Source organism: Castor canadensis, chromosome 8, assembly GCF_047511655.1.
Source record: "Castor canadensis chromosome 8, mCasCan1.hap1v2, whole genome shotgun sequence".
Classification (NCBI taxonomy): domain Eukaryota; kingdom Metazoa; phylum Chordata; class Mammalia; order Rodentia; family Castoridae; genus Castor; species Castor canadensis.
Window position 1 is genome coordinate 152980698 of NC_133393.1, and position 21743 is coordinate 153002440.

Below are 21743 nucleotides of genomic sequence, written 5' to 3' on the forward strand. Positions count from 1 at the left end.
TCAGCCTCATTAGTAGACTAAAATGCTAATGGAGACTGCACTGGGAGCCACTGCACAAGCACCGGAGTGGAAGAAGGCAGGGGCGAGGATCGAGGCCTGCAGGGCCAGGGTTGAGTTGTGACAGAAGCTTTCCTGTCCACAAAGCCAAAATATTGACTGAAGTTCCTTACAGGTCCTGGGCAGATTCTGATAATCTTTTTTTCCTCTCTATATGGATGGTGGCTACATGGTGACTAATTTAAATTTGTTTAAACTGTACATATGCGTTTTATATATCCACAATAGAGTCACAACTTCAAAAAACAATTATGCTTAAAAGATAACTCTAGAGGATTTCAAAGTTCTTTTGAAAATGTGTAGCAGGCCTGGCATATAAAAATCTCTGAAGTCATCACTTTGTCCCAACAACTTGTAAAAATCTGAACAAAATGAATAACTGATAACTCTCTTTAGGTCCATAAGAGAAGTGAGGTCACAGGACAAACCACTGAACCCCAAATTGGAGAGACAGATAGGTGAGCACAGAATCACAGCTCACCTGAGGAGGTGCCCATGAGCAGAAACCTCATGAGAACCAGGAAGAAAGAGGCAGAAAGAATCCCTCCGAACTCATTCTGTGAGACCAGTGTCACACTAACACCAAACCAGACAACAACACATTAAACTACAGACCAACCTCTCTCATGAACATAGGTATACAAATCCTCCACAAAATATTAGGATGCTTAGCCCAACAATGTACAAAAAGAATTAAACACCTTCATCAAGAGAGACTTATCCCAGGTGGCCAAGACTGTTCATTTGGAAATCCTCTAAAGTAATCTAGACCGTCAACAGAGAAAAGAAAAAAAATCACACAATCATGACAATAAGTGCAGAAAAAGCACCCAGACAAGGCTGGGCGGCAGGTGTCTGCTATCATGGCCTCTCTATCCTTGGCTGGTGCCCACTGCAGGTCCTACTCCAGACTCAGACCACAGGGTGGCTCTGCCTCAATGGGCCAGGCAGAGTGTGGGTGCATGGAGTCCATCCCACTGAGGACAGAGGGCTGAGAAGAGGCAGCCCCAGGCTCTTCAGGGGACTTAGTATACAGAATTCACACTGGGCACAAGCCAGGTGGGGAGGGGGGCAGAAAGAAACCGACCAAATCAAACAAAGGTAAGACATTCTTCAAAGCAATGTGAAAACACTCCATTACACAGTTTGAAAAACACTTTTAGAGTGAGGTCCTTGTTGCTTTAGAAAATGGTGGCCTCACATCCTGGATTTCAGGATGAACCCATTTTTTCACATTCAGTCCTATTATCCTGCAGGTATAGCTGTCATTGTCAATGCCAGATTATTCATCCACAACTCAAATCATAATCACAATTTATAGGATTGCATATGGAGGGCATTTGCCTTATAAATGTGTCACCAATAATTTTATTAAGACAGGAGGGATTGGCTCTTAAAAATGTATGTCTATAATTGTGCAAAATTAGGAATGACAGTTTCTCATATTTTCCATTTAAAATTTTAAATGTGTCCACGTAACTCCTATAATCACTTGTCTTTCTAAACATTAGTTGACCTTGATAGTGAGAATTTAGTTTGGAAAAGTCCCTTGAGAACTCAAAAAAGTCAGCAAATTGGGTATTCGAAGTTGTTTTCTTGTCTCAGTGGCTGGACCTACGCTGTATGATCACTCAGCAGTCTTGAAACACCTAATGACAAGAGATAATCACTTTCTTACCTTAGACAAGTCTGCCCATCTGTTTTTTGCTTTGGTGAGAAGGTACTGATGAGCCTGTTCACAGGCTAGCTCTGAATCTGCAATTTTCTGTTTGTTTCTTAAAAGAAAAATAAATAATAAATAACTATGCTTAAGTTTAACGGGCTCATGAATCTCCCAGGGGTCCCCCAGTCCTGTTTGTTTCAAACACACCTTTAAAGTCTGCTATTTCACATCTGGCCTAACGTAATTCTTAAAATACAGTCTTTTTTTCCCCAGCTGCATGGTAGGGAAGTCTTCTTAAATTTTCTAAGTCCTTGTTTACTTTCAGATAAATGCTATTCAACGTCTTTTTTTTTAACAGCACACAAAACAAACAGGGCTCATTTATTCTCAGAGAGGGGGAAGACATAATATAACATGAAGTGTCTTAGAGAACAATAAAACTTTTATTTCTGAATTTGCAAGTTGGGGTGGAAACGCAGAATCGAATAAACAGCAGAAACATAATAGGAGAGCGCGGCTTACTGATTTCCCAGTCTCAGCTCTTATCAAAGGTTGGCTTGTAGGGTTTAAAGACAACTGAAATTCTGTTATATTTACTTACAAAATGATGGACTGCAAAACATGCACAAAAAGTCCCTGCACTCCTGGCCCTGGACAGGCCACAGTGAAACCCAGCAGAGGCCATGGCTGCAGGAATTCTGGATGCTCTGGGTTGTTCCCCTCACAAACAAACTAGGGAAGTATGAGTGTTTATAGTGCCCACTGGCCTGGAAAGTACCTGCCTTCAGTGATGGTACCTTTTCCTAAGTCACCTCTACCTGGCTGCTCACCCCCGGCCCCTCCTGGCCTCTCCTCTCACCTCTTCTGATGTCTCAACAACAACGTGGATACCGCTTACCCTCAGAGTTTGAACCACCCATGCTTGACCTCACCTTCTTTTCTGCGCCATCTCTCTCCAACTGCCTACCGGACTCCACAGAATCATGGAATTTCAAGGTTGGAAAGGGAGCCGAAACTCTGCTACTCCAATCTCCTATCGCTACTTCAGCACTAAATCGTTTGGAAGGGATTATGTCAATGTGTTCACCACTTTTGCTTGAAAGGGTTCAAGACCAATCACATAATTGAGGAGAGCAGGCTGGACCAGTTGAGAGTTACTCTATGTTTAATAGAAAAGTAACCTTCAGGCTGTCCCTTGCCGAGTTACACCAATTTATAAAGCAACAGTTTTGACTTGAGTTACTCCCTTTTGAGTGTAAGTGCCAAAGTAGAGTGACTTTCCATCTTGTTTGTACAAGTAAACAACCACCATCTGCCAACACACCAGGAGGCACAAACTGATAATTTATTGTGCCAATAAATAATTACATCTGTGAATATATTAAGTCATATCAGAAACATAAGCTTATCAATTGCACCACATGTAACACCCAAACCTGGGATTATAAAAGAAGGGGTGCCTGAAGATTGGGACTTGGAAGGCACACTGACCTATTACCTGGTCACTTGTTACAAGCCATGCCCAGGAAACCTGCCGCAGCAAAGGACCTCTGCCATTGCCTCTTAGCCCCAGCTCCAGCTCAGTTTCTCCTGCTCATGATATGCAGTCTACTTCAAACTGCCTACCACCCAAATCTGTATCTCACTACTCTGTGTCCTGAACAGCTCTGCACCTATGGTTTATAAAACTTCTTATCTGGTCCCCTACAGAGACTTTCCCCTATGTGTGTGTATCAGCCCCTCTAAACCCTGCAGCCTCTTTAAACTTTTCTTAGCCATTCTTCAGCATACATATAATATAATATAATATAATAATAATAATATAATATACATATGACATATATCTTGAAGTATACTATGCAATCTCAGACTTAAATATTAGTACTGAAGATTGGAATGACTCTGAGGACAAAAAAAAAAGTGGATAGGAGGCTGATAGAGAGGGAAATCAGAACTTGAAGAATGACAGCTATGGGTTTTGAGTGCTTTCCCCTCACATTCCCAGCTTAGGCTCATGGCAGTCCTAACTGCAGCTGTGGACAGGAAAGATCCAAGACTATCTTTCTGACATCAGAATTGGGAAGGTCTCCAGTAGCACGGAGAATGGGGGGATTCCCTTTGTCTCTCATTCTCCCAGTCCTGGTCTGAGGCAAGCCCAATCACAGGCTGTACTTTGCTGCTGGGAAACAGTAGTGACCGAGGAGGTACCAAAACCTGGAGAATCCTCTGTCCAAGCAGGCAAATGGGAGTTCCTGTGATTTGAGGACTGTCGGGGAATCCACGCTAGTGTTTTCTCTTACCATGTGGTCCTGAAAGTGGGTCCAGTCAGAGAAGAGCACAGATAGGCTAAAACTCAAGAGTTTCTTTCTAGTCAGTGAAGGGAGCCCTAGGGCTGGAAGTATGGGGGAATGGCTGGGAGAAGGGCCCTACATCTGTGTGGGAAGCTCAGGTTCACCTCTGATGGGCACCTAGTGGCACAGCAATGGCTCCGGGAACCTGACATTGACCCCAGGTCTGCAACTCAGTGTCCTCTGACAGATGGACAGACCCTGAGACAACAGGAGGCAGGTCAGGACTCTCAGGCTGAAACTACACAGTTGTCATCCTGCCGAAACCAGCCAATCAGCCAAACAACTAACACACTACTGAAAATCCTAACAGGACCAGAGTGTCATGATAAAGTATTTAAAATGCTCATAACACAGTAACAAAATGCAGGAAAAATCTCAACAATTGTCAAGGTAAAAGATAACACCAACCCCAAGATGAACTAGATGTTGAAACAGTCCAATTTTAAAGCCACTATTATAACCATGGAGTAAGAGTAAACATCTTTGAAATAACTATTCAGTCATTCTGAACAAAAAAAAAAGGATTGAGGAAGAGAGGGAGGGGACCAAGTGGAGACTTCAGAAAAAGACAGTGATTAAAATGGAAATGTTATTGGGCTGGTCCAATGGCAGCACATAGACAACAGAGGAGACAACCAGCAAACTTGAAAAAGATTAATAAAATAATCCAATCTGAACAGCAGAGAAATAATGAAAAAAAATACAGTGTCGGGGGCCTACATTACAAAATCAAAAGGGTTAAGCTTTTTGGTCACTGAGACACCAAAAGAAGGAGATAAGGAGATTGGTACAAAAATATTTTAAGACGTAATAGCTGAAAACTCCCCAAACTTGGTGAAAAACATAAATTTACATATTTGATTAGCTCGACAACTTACCAAAGTATAAACTAAAAACAAGCAAACACACACACACAAACTGTGCTTAGATACATTATGCTGAAAATGCTGAAACTCAAAAATAAAACCATTCCTGAAAACAACCTTAGAAACAACCCATTCCAAGCAGGGGAAACCATCAGAGGCTCACGGACTCCCTTACCCCAACACACACCCGGTAACTACGGAGGCCAGAGGACAGTGGGACATTTCTCTCTCTCTCTCTCTCTCATATGTATATATATATATATTTGGTGGTGGTGGCGGTGGTGCTGCTGCTGCTATTTTGCTCAGGTCTTGAACTCCTGGTCTCAAGCATCCTCTTGCTTCAGCCTTCCAAGTAGTGAGGACTACAGGTGTGTACCACCAAGCCCGGTTGTGACAACATTTTTAAAGGGATGAAACAAAAGAATTGTTAACCCCAAATTCTCTATATATCTTTTGGCAAAAGTATCTTTTAGAAATGTGAGGGAAATAAACATATTCTCAACCAAAGAAAAAGACAACCTGTCTCCAATAGACCTGTTCTAAAAGACACTAAAAGGAGCTCCTCAGGGGAAGGAAAATAATGGCAGAGAGAAATCTGGAACCTTGGAAGTAAAGGAAGGGCGGCAGGCATGGTAGTATCTGGGTAAGTATAACACATGAGTTCTTTTTCAGGGAGTTTCAAAGTACATGAAAAGGACTGGAAAAGAATTAGGCAAATCCAAAAATTGTTGGGGATTTCAGCATTCCTCTCAGGAACTGATAGACGAAGTGGATAGAAAATAAGAATTCAAAAGCCCTGACGCACACTAATAACCAACGTGCTTGAGGGAACATTTACAGACAACTACTCCAACATCATTCCAAGAACACATGGAATACTCACTCAGATAAGCCACATCTAGGGTCACAAAACAACCCTTAGCAACGTTTTAAAAATTAAAATCACACAAAGTATTTTATCTGTTAATAATTCCATTAAGCTAGAACTCCATAACAAAAAGATTTGAAGGCCAGGAATGGTGACTCAAGGCTGTAATCCTAGCAATCTGGAAGATCATGATTCACAGCCAGCCCCAGCAAAAAGTTTTTGAGACCCCATCTCAATCATTGAAAGCTGGGCATGGTGGTGGTGCACACTTGTCATCCCAGCCATGTGGGGAAGCACAAATGGGAGGATCAAGGTCCAGGCTGGCTTGGACTTTTGAGACTCTATCTCAAAAATAACCAATGCAAAAAAAAAAAAAAAAAAAGAGGGAAGGCTAGAGGTGTGCCTCAAGTGGTATAGCGCCTGCTTAGCCAGTGTAAGGTCCTGAGTTCAAACCCCAGTACTGCCAAAAGAGGAGGATAAGAGATATTTGGAAATCTGCGAGTATTTTAAAATTAAATAGCACACACTTCTAAATAATCCACAGGTACAAAAGAGGTCTCCAGAGAAATTAAAAAATGTATTGGAATGAACAAACAAAGATAAAAACTACAACATATCCAAAGCTGTGAAACACATCTGCACCAGTGCACAGGAGGAAATGAAAGGGCATTGACGAGGAAAGAATGGACTCAAAACACCAGAGTTTCCAATTGAAAAAAAAGAAAAAGAGAAAATTAAACCCAAAACAAGCAGAAAGAAGGAAATAGTAAAGGTAATTCAGAAATTCAGAATTCCAGAATCTCACTGGAAATTAAAAACAGATAAACAGTAAAGCCAATAAAAAAATAACTTGGTTCTTTAAGAGCAATAAAATTGATAAGCCTTAGCTAAACTGACCAAGAGGAAAGGAGAAGATGCCACCTCCCATCTCAGCAGTGAAAGGACTGTCACTACACATCCCACAGGTACCCAAAGGACAAGTAGGGAATACTACAAACAGCTTATGCTCATTAATCTGACAATTCAGATGAAATTCACCAATACTTTGAAAGTCACAAATTCACCAAAACTCACTCAAGAAGAACTAGAAGCCCCGAATGACTGTGTGACTGCTAAATTAACTGGATTAACAGTGACAAAACTCCCAACAAAGGACATTTCAGGATGTGATGATTTCACTAGTGAATTCTACCAGATAATAACCAGTTTATCCAATCCAGAAAAGAAACCAGAGGGAACGCTCTCCCGACTCATTTGGAGGCCGGCAGTACCACGATGCCAAATTGAGAGACCATATTAGACTTTTATTTTTTCTTAGAGAGCATCTGAAGAAAAAAAGTTAACTTATTTTCCTTATAAAATAAAGTTCGCTTTCTCTTGCAATTACCACATGGCTCTGTTGAACCCTCCTGTATTTCTATGATAAATTTTCAGGTCTTAAGAGATACTGGTTTTAATTTTACAAGGTCTATTTAATTATCCTAAAAATATGTAATCATTACTCATCGACTGTTCCCGACTACACCCAGAAAGAAGATAACAAGGAAAAAACAGAAAACAATTGCTTAGCAAGAGGAGAGGAAGCTGATGTGAGCCACCACTGACCAGCACCCAAGCCTTCAGGTTTCCAGAAAACACAACACCACCTTCGTAGTATTATATGAGATTTCATGAACACAGCTGAAAATTTACAATTATTACTTCATGCCCAAGTGGGTAAGGATGAAAGTGAGACAGAAAGAGGCTTCCAGAGAATCAGAAGATGAACACAGAGGCGGGCTGGACCCTGGACTGAAGCAATGACAGCAGCCTGGACACTTGTGCCAAAGTGCTCAGTGAGTGAATGGTGCATTTCGAGGAACAAATGGAACTTTGTATTTTCATTCAGCAGCTCGTTCCTCCGGAAAGACTTGATTATGTGGTATTTCATGATAAGAATCCGTGTGGTCTAACCTTGTGAAAAGGACTCAGTGGCAGTGTTTCCATCGTTACTCTGTTCATGCACCAAAATGCACTTAATGTGCATTGTAAGTAGACAAATGGTCAAGGCAGGTGTGTTTGAAACAGGTGCCTGGAAGGAGCAGGCTGATGGAGAAATGGAGCAGTCACTGGACCAGTCATTCCAACTGGTGCCATTGTCTCTGGAAATGGAAATGCTTGCAGTCATGAAGCAAACAAGACAGTGCCCTCACTCCCACAAAGTGACAAACTCAAAGTTTCCGAAAGCCTTGTATTCTGATGACACAGCACTCAAAGCTCAGAGGGGCCAGCCACGGGGCCAGGAGGGCTTTTAGAAAGGGATGGATGGCATGAGGGCTGGCTTGGTGGGAAGTGTGAGGCTGGGTAGGGGGAGAAGCAAGCACTCTAGGCAGAGAAGGTGACCCTTCCCAACAGGCTCTTGGGAGCCCTTCCTTTCCCACCACCCCTCACTCAGTTCTAGGGACGCGACACTAACTCTTGTCCAAGATCCAATTCCTTGGCGTGTAATCAGATAGCAATGCCTGCTTGCAGGGCATCTCCATGCAGCACAGCATAGGGCTTGGCTAGGGAGAACAGGGCTCTCAGAAGTAGCGCTGTGTGTGGGTCTCTGAGCTGTCCCCCCACCCTTGGGGGCCAAGTTGGGTCCCATGGGCTTGGCTCCCACTCCTTTGGATCCCTGCTCCACTTGGGGCGGCTAAAGGATTTTTCTAGAGCACAAAGAGACTCCCTCTCCTCACCACACACAACCCCAGTGCTGCCCGGTAAAGCGAAACTCTGCCTAGTGCCAGATCTGCTGGCCCATCCTCATGCTTTCTCTCTCCATGCCTCTCCATGCAGCTGTTCCTCCACATGAATCCGCTCAGGCCCCTGAGAGTGCTCCACACCCTCACCTCTGTGAACTTGAAATGCCATTCCCCGGCCTGAGTGACCTTTCCTCTAGCATGCCCTGACCAAGCCCTGTTCATGTGTCAAGGTGCAGTGCCCATGCCCCTACTCCTCCCTAGCACCTTGCATGGTGGCCTGGCTCTCCCCTGCCTGTGTTCCTGGCCCTGCAGTCCTCCTTGACTTCAATATGACTCCTCACTTTTGTTCTGGTCTCACATCCAAAGTGAGCCCCTGAAGGGGTATCGGCCCTGTTCACCTTCTTACCACCTAGTCTTGGGACAGAGTCCAGCAGAGTCAGTCCTTAGCAACACACAGTGAGTGAACAGATTCAGAGGACAAGGCCGAGCCACTGGAAGGGCAGGATTGTGCTCTACCGTTGAAACTCTCCATGTTCACTCTGGGCACATTAGCCAGGAAATTCTCTGGAAGGATTTTTCTGTTTTTAAGCAATCAAGTCCACATTAAAGCTCCTCAGAGCCTGAGTGAGGAGACGCAGGTGGCCAGCTCGTGTGTCATGTGACCACTTTGCTTAGGAAGACTACAATCATTTTCTTGCTTTTTTTTAGTAGCAACTAAAATAAAATCTATGAATTCAGAGAAAAATATAAATAAAGTGCCAGATCAAAGGCCCTTTGGTAGCCTCATTAAGTGTCATGACAGTTGGGCATTGTGGCTGTGGTTCTGGAGGCGCCACATGCCCCGGTAGAAAGGTGGTCGGATGGAGCCCCTGGGGCCCTGAGTGCCTCAAAAGCTAATAGAGCAGCGACTGTTACCATTACGCTGTGTCATCATATCAGAAAGTCCACTTCTGCATTAGCCTAGCAGACAGCATCTCAAAAATTAATTCTTATAATAACTGGTCAAGAAGGGGCTGACTGGCTGCTCCATTTATGGATGTCAGCATTCGGCAGATGTCAATGGGTGCTGCCTGTGACAGCCTCCTAGGAAGGTCTGCTTTTGCAGAAAGAGGTCACAAAGAGAAGCAGGGGAGGAGCCCGGTGGGGCATTGAAAGTCTCCTGGCTGGGTGTGAATCCATGTGGGGTGGGCAGGGGTTTAGGACAACACTGCTAGAAGGGGGTCCCTGTGTCTCCAGAGGCAGGAGGCACATCTCAGTCCCTCGAGACTGCCACGAGATGATCTTTGCTCCTGAATTCACCTCTATCCTCTGGACAAACCCCTGGTGGTAAAGAAGTATGGAGCATAAGTTCACTTGACAAGGGGGTACCTGAGCCCAGCTCATGTACAGCCCCCTACTTGGCCCTGAAGAGAGACCCCATGTCAGGGCTAAGCCTCAGGCAGAGTTCAGTGTGTGTTTAAAGGCCTCTGAAGCTTTGTTCCTAAATGGTTAAGCAATAAACATGCTCATCTGATTCCAGGTTAAGAAATAGAAAAATAAATACATGTATATGTTTATACACATGAAGAAAAGGCTAGAATCATAGCTGGAGAGATATAAAATGATGCTCCAATTGTGTTAGGTGATGCACGCCTCTAGTCCCAGTTACTCAGGAGGCAGAGGCAGGAGGATCGAGATCTGAGGCCTGCGCAGGGACAAGCATGAGACCTTATCTGAAAAACAAACTAAAAGCAAATGGACTGGGGCATGGCTCAAGTGGTAAAGTGCTTGCCTAGCAAGTGTGAGATCTTGAGTTCAACCCCCAGTACCTGTCTTCTACCTTGAATGCATACAACCTGGGAGGTTTTTCTTGAATTTAGGAAAAGATAAGCGTGTGCTCTGCTGTTCTTTGTACCTCTTTGCAGACAGAGGAGCTGCTGTCCTTCACAGACACTGCCCTGCCTTCTTACCTAAGGAGTCTTTGAGGTGCGTCATCTGTTCTGTAGGGTCTCTTCTCACACAGGTTTTGAAATTCCCGGAAATTTAATGTGACACTAAGTCTTAAGCCAAGGAGGCCAAGGAAGCGTTCAAACTCGTCATCTTTTATGTTGAGCAGCAGCTGTGGAAGCAGTTTGTGAAGATCGTTCATGTTGATTATGCCATCCATGTCAGTGTCTACTTTAAAGAAGGCGGAGTAGGGGTCCTGGAAACAAAACGCACCCATCAGAGCCCTTCCCCCCCACACCTGGGCGCCGCACGCTGCCAGTACTGCATAGCTCCGTCATGGCTCTGTCATGGCTACCCTGAAGCTTTTGGAGATCTCGTGGCTCCCCAGTCCTGGTCCCAATGACTTCTCCCAGGAATCACAAACTTCTCTCCCTATTCCAAGGTGAGGAGCTGGAGAGTGCGGGCAGGGTGGCTTTTTCTTCTTTCCTACTCTCAGTTTGCAGCATCTGTCCTTCCCATACCGAGAGGAAGAAGAGTGTGCTGGGTCTTTCTAGCACATTTAAGGACCTTGCTCTCCATGCCTTTCTGCGCACATGTGAACAAATACTGTGCTGATTTCACACCAGGAGCCAGCCAGGGCCAGCACTCTGTGCAGGCCCTTTGCTCTGCCCATGGTGCTGTTCAGCGACCAGGGACTCCCACTTTGCAGATGGGAAGACAGGCTCAGGGGTGGCCAGGACTTGTGATGTGACTGAAGGAATGTCCCAGAGGCAGTGTGAGTCTGCATACGATATTGGACCATGCTTGATTTTCTTGTCTGTAAAATGGAGGTGATAGATAAAGTCCCTCTACTTCCTTGGGTTGTTGGGAGGAGAGAAGTGCTAACGTGTGCAAAGCACTGAGACTGCTGCCTGGCATGTTTGGTTAAGTAGTGCTCTAAATGCTGTTTGTCTTGTCTAAAGTTAGACTGCAAGTGTGAGGCTGTTTCTGGGCCAACAGCTGTGTCTCCTCCATCCCCAGCAATGTGCCTCCTGAGTCTCCAGCTGGAGGTGTTGCTACTGTGGCCCCAATACCTGCATTTCCATCAGCCCTCACCCCAGTTATCTCAGTGGCCCCGCTCATGCCACACAGCTCCCTCCATGTAAGGTTGTGTGTGACACAGAGCAAGCCCCGCTTTGACTCAAGTGTCTAATTAAATACTTTGGGATTTAGTAGAAAGATCTATCTGTATTCCCTCATTTATTCATTAACCAAACATTATTCAGCACCTAGCATGTGTAGTCACTGTGCTAAGTACCATGGAAACCAGTTGAAAAAATCCTGCCCCCACCTCTCTGAGTCATCACCCTCCATGAGGAGGCAGACATGTAACCAGCTGTGGTTCCTGCCCAAGGGGCAACCCTGGTTGCAGACCCATCAGCTCGTTAGGGGTTCCCTCTAACTCAAGCTGTAAGTCCTCACATCCTCCAGACCCACATTTCCAAATGGGGCGCTCTTTCTTAAAAGTCAAACTCCTGGCCCCAACTCTTTTCCCCACTAGGCTTTTCTACCTCTGCAGGTGGCACTTCTCGGTCCACATACTCAGAGTCCTGATTCCTCTCTTTCTCTTACTCCGCACGTTCATGTATTCACACATCCACACTGTGCAGCTCTCTGCACAGTGTACTGGGAATTGGTACCTCTCCCCAGGCCCCTGGATTCTGCAGGAACGTCCAAATGGGCTCCCATTTGCCATCCTGTCCCCACTGTCATCCCTGTGTAGCTCCAGTCAGCTAAAGCTGCTTGTCTGCTCAGCCCCTGTGCTCTGTGTTTCTTTGCCCTTGGCCTCTCTCCTCCCACTTCCCCCCATTGCTGTTCTCTGGCACTCCAAACTGCCTCCATGCCTCCACAGGAGCCCTCCTTTCTGCAGTGTGTGCAAAGTTTACTTCTCCCTCACTCTGTCTCAAGTTCGCCTTTCTGGAGAGGCCTCTCCTGGCCGCTCTAGACAGTAGCACCAGCTAATTGGTTGCTGGCCTCTCACACTGTCTTTCTTTGTGGCACAATTCCCACCTGACTCACTAGAGACTCTGAGCTGCCTCCCTTCCCTCTAGAATATGCCCATGAGGCCTGGGATCCCTTCTGTTCCTGGTGACAGCCCCTGTCCCCGAGTGGAGATCGAACAGTTATCTGTGGGAGGAAGCTATCAGAGGAGGGAGCAACAAGTATTTCCTAGCATCTGTCACGAGCTAAACACTGCTAGGTACAGAGCCATAGTGACAACTAAAGCCCGGCCCCTGACAACAAGGTCTTCATCATCTGCTGGGGAAGAAAGACGTGTAGTTCAGTGTCCTTCTTAGGGGAAGTGAAGGCAATTCAGTGCAATAGATGACACAGCAACTGTGAGATCAGTGTCCCGCCAGTCTTCATTGCTGCCCTGCAGGGACATCATAGGTGCTGTGGAGCCTATTTAATTCTAACCTTTACAAGTGTACTAACTTTAACTATATCCCCAAAACTTAGTCTTAACTTCTCAGAATTAAGACTCCTAATTTTATTACACAGGCTTTGCAGTCAAACAGATGTTATTTCAGTTCAAGCTATGATATTTACTAGGTGTGTGGCCTTGACTAAGTTTCTCCCCATCTCTGACCCTCGGTTTCTCCAGCTGTAAAATGGGAACACCAATTCTGGAGGCTTACACGGGCATTAGCTGGTCAAAGGGGGAGGAGGAGCCACCCAGGTAAAGGAACAGAATATGTGCAGAGGCCTGGAGGCAGAGTGGACTGAAGTGTGGAGCAGAAGAAGAGTGAGTCAAAGCTGGAGGGAAGGCCATGGCAGAACAGGTCAGGCAGGAGCAGGGCTTATCCTAAAGCTAGGTGGTGCCTGATCAGAGCTGTGTGTTGATGCGAGCATCCCATAAGGCCAGATGCCCAGGGCAGACCAGGAAATGAAAACTGAGGAAAGTGATCGCACAGAGACCCTACCTGTGGGGCTGGTTCATCCTGCTTGTATTTTAACCTGCAGAGACACAGAGGGAAGCTGATGTCGTGTGTCCTTTCTAGCCATGATTCCAGGTGAGCCCCAGGTAAAGGTCAGCCCATAGGGCCACAGAGAACCCGGGTGTGGCTCTGTCCCAGGGCATGTCCCTAAGTCACTCAAGGAGTCTCTGCTCCTGCTTCTTTATTATTCAGTGGCTCCAGTCTTGGCCTGGCCTGCTAAGGTATGATGTGCCCAATCAATCTTGCCATGATCTGCAGACCTGACCAGGGCTCAGGTGGAGTCCACATGGCTGGACAGTGACACCACCAACATGAACAACAAAAGAGTTGTGAACTACTTCAAAGCTTTACGAACCCAAAAAACTTTTTTTCCCCATTACTGATGAGGAAAGATTATGGATGATCAAGAGTAGGCGCTCACTAAATTAAGTGACTGTTTCTCTCCATTCAAAGATCCATATGCAGGCTTTGTCCACTTGTGTGTCCCTGTGAAGGGAACCCCAAGGGTACCTGCACCCTGGCCTGTCTCGCCCAAGCTGGCAATGAGGGGCCCATGACTTTGTTTTACTCACTAGGTTACAAGCTCCTTGACAGAGTGGGGGTTGGTGAACATTCACTCAATCAATACATTGTTTATTTAAAATAAAGATCGTCTTAGAAAGTACAGGACATAGCCAAATTATAGTGGTTATACAAACACGGGAAGAATGGTGCCAGCATGGAGCTGGGATCTCCTACCTCGCTGTGAGGTGAGCAAGAGAGAGACCAAGCAGAGGCCAGAGTAAAGTCTGCAACGCAATGGGCAGGGTGAGCACAGTAGCCACCAGCCTTGGCATGCTGGGGACCGTCATGGAGGGATGTCTACTCCCCAGCCCTTTTTCTCTCCTTCCAGTGGCCACTGCCTCCCACCCAGCTGGGCTTCCTTCTCTAGAGAGGCCTGCTCTCACCATCCAACAGCCCCTGCTACTTCCATGCTCAGCTATGCCCTGATGATTCACAGGTTGCCTTTGTGGCTGGGTAGTAGGGTGGATTCAATATTGATCCATACCTCCTCCATGTATGCACAGGGTGATCATATTCTTTCAAAGAAAAAATTAGGATGTATGAACTGACAAATGCACAGAATGTTTCAAGTCAGACCCAACCTGGAAAACCCAGATAGTCTTCATAGATTCATTTTAAAACAGGGGCTTGGTGACCAGAATGAGCCTCCAGTGGGTGATCAGTGTGGGAAGAGAGTTCACGCTGCCTCCAGCCCAGCACCACCCCTTGGAGGCTCACTCTGCCAGCTGCTCTCATCCCCCTCCATTCTCCTCTGGGGAACCCCTCTCTCTCCCTCCTCCTGCCTGTTGAATTGATTCAACAGGGTACATTCTAGCCCCGGTGCCCTCTGTCTTCCAGGGTATGGCAATTAAACTTCTCTTCCTCCCGCTTGAATGCTCTGTTTATACCTCTCAGCACAGAGTTTAGGGCACTCTGTCCCTGCCTCTGCCTTCCAATGGCTGTTGTTCACAATGTGCAAGCTATGCCTCTCACCCAGTGAGCTGCCATGTCTTCTCCTAGAGCCTGACTCTGTCTGCACCAGTGGGCCACCTATCCATGGCTTGCCCCTCCTTTTCTGGCCAGCACATGATTAGGGCTTCAGAGGTAGAAAAGGGCCACCTTCTCCAGGAAGTACACCTTAAAGGGTCTTTCCCACTGCTCCATAGCATGCTCCGCCTCCTCATCAGGAGCCCACGGACTGTCTGGGACTTGTTTATTTGCTGCTGTGTCTTGGAGCAGATTAGCACCCTAGGAAGGGCTTGGATGGCCCATCTCCAGCATTTAGCATGGATTCCAACACATGGTGAGTATGTTACACTTGTGTGGTGAGTGAGCGAGTGGAGTGCAATGGACACCATGGGTCCTAGGCCTACTGACCATGGCTGGCCATGTGAAAGAGCCTCCTTCCTTACTTCTCCTCCTAGAAACATCTGTGCTGAGAGGTAGAAACAGGGCATTCAAGCGGGAAGAAGATGAGTTTAATATGCCAAACCCTGAGAGACAGAGGGCACCAGGGCTGGAATGTACCCTGCTGAACTGATTCATCAGTCAGCAGGAGGCCTCAGCAAAGGGGAGGGTCTCAGAGTCAGACTCCCGCTCCGTGCCCTTCTCTCTAACCAACTAGTCTTCCAGAGAAAGCTGTGTGTCCCCTGGAGTTCAGGGGCTGAGTGGACACCTGTGTGGGCTGCAGGGCAGGGAGCAGAAGGAAGCCCCAGAGAAGCCGAGTGGTAGTCACACCTTACCCGGAATGATTCCTTCAGCCTCTTGGGGAAAAGTCTTAGGCATTCTTCAGCAGATATAAAGTGGCTGTTCAAGTGAGTCTTTGAAGAAACCGGAGACTGCACTAGAGGCACACCTGACCCACCCAGTTTAGCATCTGAAATGACCAGAACACGAGATTGCCATTAGTGCCGCGCCCACCTCTTGATTTCTACTTTCGCACCTTCTTGCTTCCCTTCTCGTGACAGTCATTATGCCCTGCAATGGACACACCATTGACTTTCACAGGATCTTCTTTCCAATCTTCCCATCTCTTAGAAAGGCTCCTATTACCACAAAAGGAACTTGTTCCCTAGACTATGAGGCCACATTGCACTTGGCGCCCTGATGTGTTCACTCATCTCATGTCTGTCTCTGTCCTTCTTTGAGGGCAGGGATAGTGTCTTGTTCATCTCCCAACTCTAGGGGCAGAGGAAGAGAATTTCTGCCTCTTCTTTGGTCCCTGGAGTTATGTCCTAATGACAGGAATGTGTCATTTCTTCCCTGTCTGTGGTCAGACAGTCCTGACCACGTATCTGTCAGACACCATGGTAAGGGCCTTCACCCGTATCATGGTCCTTCCCAACCACCCAGTGAAGTAGAGCCTCACTCCTTGTTGAAGCACCAAGAAGTGATCCTGTGCCTTTTCAGAGGAGATGGGGCTCAGAGGGTCCCCCAGCTGCCCTGGCACCACTCAGGCTCCACAGCTGAATGGAAGCCCACCCGCTTCTAGAGCCCACTAGCTAGGGACTGCATCATGCTGGCTCGCTTCCCTACAACAGAGCGAGGAGGTACAGCCACTACTAAAACCCAATCCATTCCCCTCAGGGCTGGGGGCACCTGGGGGACCTTGTCTAAAGCTATTTCATGTGGGGACATGGCTGTAAGTGTGATTCTCTGTGCATGTTTCAGCCAAGCCCTCCCCATGTGTGGGGTCTGCAGATGGACCCCACAGGGGTCCCAGTGGTGGAGACAGGGTGCCCAGATCATCTTCTGGTCTAGTCTTGGGCCCAGCTTCTGACCCCCTGCACTGCACAGTGGTAGCTGGTTACTGCCTGGCAGATGAGCTGACTCCACTGCAGTACCCATTGCTGACCCCTGGCCTGGGGTCATGGAGCCTGGCTTTCCCTCTTGCAGCATCTTGCCCAATGGGGTCTGATGGAGGTCAGCCAGGTTGTTCAGAGGGAGTAAGGGGGACATGTCAAGAAAAGGAAGGGCAGCAAAGGGAGGGGCACAGAGCAGAGACAAATGCTGAGCTTGGCCACTCTGCTGGGAACTCACTGGCTCACCCTGAGCCCACTCTCTCCCCTGATAAAGGAATGCCCCTGGTCCAATGGGGCCACACAAGCTCCCTTCCTTCCATTCATCTTCCTTCAAGAGTGTTAAGACACACAGCCAGAGAAAGCTGCCCATGTTGTCTCTCCCACCCCCTCCCCCACAGGAATAGGACCTCTCCCTGAGGTTGGCAAATGTGAATCTGACAGAGGTGGGGGATCCCAGGCACCATTTGGGGGAGGCTCTCCAGAGGAGATGCTGCCACCTCCTAAAGGAGGGCCAAGAAGAACACTTCATGCCGAGGACCACTGGGATAAACAGCCCCCCTGTAGGGCACTAGCAGCAGTGAGAAGAGTGTTCCATGACCTCATGCACAAACTCCACGGCTTTGCCAGAGCTGTGAGCAAAGAGAAGGTAGCAACATTGGCTCCTCCAGGGGCTGGAGGCCCACCTGCCTTTGCCCTCAGGAGGGTCGTCCTATTTGCCCTTGACTGCTGGGAAACCTAAGAAGGTGCAGGTGGCACAGGGGAGGACCCAGTCCCACATTTTCACAGCACAGGATGGGTTCCTAGTGGTGGTGGGGGTGGTGATAAGCTCAGGTATCACTGAACATTCTAGAATCTCTGTATCCCTATCTGTCAAGAGAGAGGAACAATATTTGCCTGGCCTGAGCATGGAATTATTAACTACACATAACTAACATCTTTTTAGGAGGAAAAGCTTCAAGGATATCAGGTGTAGTTGAAGAAATGGGCTTTGAGTAAATTTTAGGAATCATTTGTGCTCTGAGCTTATAGAAGACTCAGACCAAGTGCCACAGAAAATTCTGTTTCACTTAGTGGAAAGGGCTGAAATATAGATAAAATTAAGAAAAAACATCTGTCCTGGAAAAAACATTGCTTTGGCACCTTAGCCAACATCTCCAAGCAGTCTAGTGGCACAGCTAGGAAGGACATGTGGGACCCCAGGAGACATGATGCAAGGGCAGGTGTGCACCTGGCCACTCGCTACCTTCAAATCCTGCTGCAAAGTCCAGGTAACTCATCCCTTCCTTTTTGTAGCCTATTTTGGTGGTCAGCAGAGAGTACTGTGTGTCGTCCATGGGCATCCCACTGTCTTCCAGGACCTGGCAGGGAAGAGGTGCGGGTGGAGAGGTGTTAGGTTGTCTGGTGTCACTGCTTGGCCGAGCCCCTCCTGTCCTGCGCTGGCTCCAGCCCATGATTGTTACTTGTCTGCCTTCACTCAGGCTGCCAGGGCGGGGACAGGGTCCTGTATGCCTGGGCCCTAGCATAAGGCCTGTGTTTGTTGAGTGTGTGAGTGAACAAGGGGTCAGGCACATGGCACTCAGGCCAGGGGCAGCTCATCAACACTCCTCCAAGGCACTGCCAGCCAGGGTGGCCAAGTTCATGTCTATTGTCCCTGCAGTGGCTTTTAAAAGTCTTCTAAGCCAGATTTACATTCACCTACATTGAAGGACACACAAGCACAATAAAGCAAGGTGGCTTAAAGAAAGAAAATAAGGTTTTCACTAAAGATTCATCATGACCCATAGTTCACATGGAGAGCTGTGGCTGGGTGATGGGGAAGGAATCCATGGGCACCTTTTTTCTTCTCCCTGTGACAGTTATTTCTGACCCTTTCCCCCCAGCAATCACACCTCCTGTTCCATTTATTTGTGTGTGTGTGTGTGGTGGGGAGGCAACTGGGAAAACACACCTCCCTATGTTGTACACATTGGAGCAGAATCTTCCTGATGCCACCTTCTTAAGGCAAATGGATTGACTGGGCTACTCTGGGCAGCTGACACCTTTGGATCAATGGTTGATCAGTCAACAACCTAGACAGCTGTGTACCGAGAGGGAGCTGCACCCAGTAGGAGTGCTGGGGGTATAGGCTGCTCTCCCATATTCACACTCACTCACAAGGAGGAAGCACAGTTTTCTTCCAGCAAAAACCACAGAATCACAGTTCAAAATGAATCTGTGTGTCTAGAAGCCAAAGCTGTGTAGGATGGCTGACCCCAATGGGAACAGAGGACAAAGGCTCTCCAGGATGGCTAAGCATGCAGAGGACTGTGAAGAGTGTGAGGAGTAGTGTCTATGGCCAGCTGCACTAGGGCAGTGGATGGAGGCTGAGAGATCAAAGAAAATACCCAGAGGTGGTAGGTGAGGTTTACTGAAGCTCACCAGCAGGGATGGTAATGGGACAGGGTCTGTGAGGAGAGGTACAGGACCAACAGGGCTGGGAACGCCACGATCCAGTGGCACCAGTGGACAAGTAGTGCTATGTTGCCTACGGCACTGTAAATTATGCTTAGTCTCTCCACAGAGCTCCACATGGACTGTGGTGAGGGGCCATTGGCCTCACCAGCAGGCTCTGTCCAGTGTAGCCTGTTCTCCCAGGAGCAGCTGACAGCTGTGTGCCAGTGATGCAGGTCCTTTCACAGACGTACCCACTGCACAGAGCCCAGTGCTGCAGAGCTGACTTTATTTGAACATTCTGATTTGGCCGGCCTGGCCCACTTCTGTTACTTCCGTGGCTTGGCTAGAGCCTTGGGATCAGAAAGGGATGTTTTAAGGACATGGCATTTGAGGTCCCGCTTTTCTCAGGATCATATGGGAATGAGGAAGATAAGGTGGCTCCGGTGCGACAGTTTCAGAGTAAAGCTTCGGGACTGAGACAGGATGGGAAACAGTTTGTGGTAAGATGCTGTTACACTGTGGGCATCATGGCACTGTTCCTGGGCAGTGATGTGTTCATCTTGCTGCATGCCAGGCACCATGCTGAGCTCTTTTCAGGCACACACAGCTCCCATCCAATCCTTATGAGAAGCCTGGGGAAAGGTGCTCTTGCCAATCCCATGCTGAAGATGGGGAAACTAAGGCTTGGGGGCCTTTAAGTGACTGGCCCCAGTCACGTGACTAGGAGTTGTCAGGCCTGGGATTCCATCTAATCAACCATTGCTATGGTGAACCCTTGTTGGAATAAGGAAGCTGAGCCGGATGAAGAACAGGGGAGGTAGAAATGGACAGGAAATGACACAGGAGGAAGGAGGGGGGAACCCCGTCATGGAGCCCTGGAGCCCTAGCAGGCACCCACACTGGCCACACAAGGCAGACTGATTGGAGCCTTGGAGGATGCCTTGTGACAACCCCTCCTTGCCATGGGAGAAGATGGGAGGCCTCCGAGGGGTGCTACAAGGCCCTCTCCCTCAGAGACAGTTTCTCCCTACTCCCATCTCTCAATGCCAATTCCAGACTAGAGGTGCAGACCGTGAACCACTTCGTCACAGTCTAGATTTGACTCAACACAGGAGAGGCCACAATTACAGTGTGGTCATCAGCTCCTTTTGTATTGGTGTCTACTACTAGCATGTGGGAAGGGGACTGGGGAACTGGCACCATGCAGGTGACAAACTGAATGGGAAGGTGATCATTGTGGCCTTCCTGGTCCATCAGTTGGGTGTGGCCTTGGCCAGGCTTGCCTATGGAGGTCACAAGTGAAACAGTGCAGAGTGTTTGTTGCAGGGCTGGGGCCAAGCAGACCGAAGGGCTGCAGGTGCTGCAGCACTGCTGGTGTGTGTGGGGGGGTTGGAGGAGGGCTGGAGCTGAACTCCAAAGCCACACTGAGGGCCTGCCCCCGGGAGTTGGGCAGGTGTTGAGTGACTGGGAACTCCACACCATCTGTGTGTGCTCCTGTGCCTGACTCTTCTGAGACGCCTGTCACAGCTTGGGGCCACACAAGTGGTAAGAGAGAACACTGAAGCCCACACAGAAGCACCCAGAGGCAGTGGGTCTCTGAAGTTAATAGATGGGTTGCTTGCTTTGAAAAAAAAAATAACTTCATATTTTGAAAACAATTATACATGAATTATTCATTGCAAATCCTCCTGCTTAGTCCTTTCACAGAAACATATGTAACGGAGAGGAAAAAAATGTCTGTAGGCAAATGTTTCCCTGCCTGAGGGTTGAGAAGCACTGTAGACATGTGATAGCCTTGAGCAGCCTGTCCAGCGGACCAGGGATGCCACCCTGATGGGCATGAGCACCACGGAGAACACAACCCAGCAAGCATGGGTCTGGGGACAGGCATGGGCTTTCTGCAAACACAGGTATCTGGTACCTCCTCCAGGGCCCCCATGCATAACTCTTGTTTCCGAGGTGAACACAGCAGCAAACCAACTAGATTTATCGCAACCCTTGGAGGCAATTTACAGTACAACAAAGTCTAACAGCAATGTTTATAAGCAGAGTTTTAAACATTTTCCCATTCAAAGCATGTCCTTGGGTCTTTTCTAAGAGACATTTCCCTGAAAAAGTTCCTCAAAGAGTGATGAGCTATGGTCTGGCATTTTCTGATTCACCAATAGTTACTTCTGTCACCCCTGGGAAGTGCCTTCAATTATAGCCTGTCTTTTTCACGAGCCCACTGTGAAGGAAGGTGCCCAGTGATGGGACTCTGGGGGACCGGGGTTTTCCCGGCCCAGCTACTGCAGAGCAGCCTGGGAGAGAGGCCCTACCACTTTCTTTTTTGGGTGCTACTTGCTGAGCCTCTCTGCCTCACAATGTTGGTGGTTTCTCTAGGTGCCACAGTCCACCTAAAGTCCATATTGTATCACTCCACATGAGAAGCAGAAAGCTGAGACCACACAGGCCCCCACCCTTGTCCTTCATGCTCCAGTTGTCATTTGTTTTATATTTATATACATTACAAATCCCATAAGAAGAGTCTATAA

The 21743-nt window shown here is 47.7% G+C and overlaps 1 protein-coding gene across 14 annotated transcripts in view; it reads right to left on the reverse strand.

Moving 5' to 3' along the window:
• The window catches only part of Efcab6 (EF-hand calcium binding domain 6), a 225839-nt gene that overhangs the window by 60041 nt on the left and 144055 nt on the right, over positions 1-21743 (reverse strand). For 8 of the 14 annotated variants that reach the window (XM_074084647.1, XM_074084646.1, XM_074084648.1 and 5 more), the window contains 4 exons: positions 18020-18134; positions 15718-15851; positions 10478-10710; positions 1736-1832 (listed from right to left, as the gene is read on the reverse strand). The exons of 1 other annotated variant lie outside the window; for it this stretch is intronic. In XM_074084647.1, coding sequence (XP_073940748.1) covers positions 1736-1832; positions 10478-10710; positions 15718-15851; positions 18020-18134 — 579 coding nt within the window. Of the gene's footprint in view, positions 1-1735; positions 1833-10477; positions 10711-14170; positions 14221-15717; positions 15852-18019; positions 18135-21743 lie in introns of those variants that run through there. 5 more of the 14 variants (XM_074084652.1, XM_074084653.1, XM_074084651.1 and 2 more) reach the window with 4 other exon arrangements.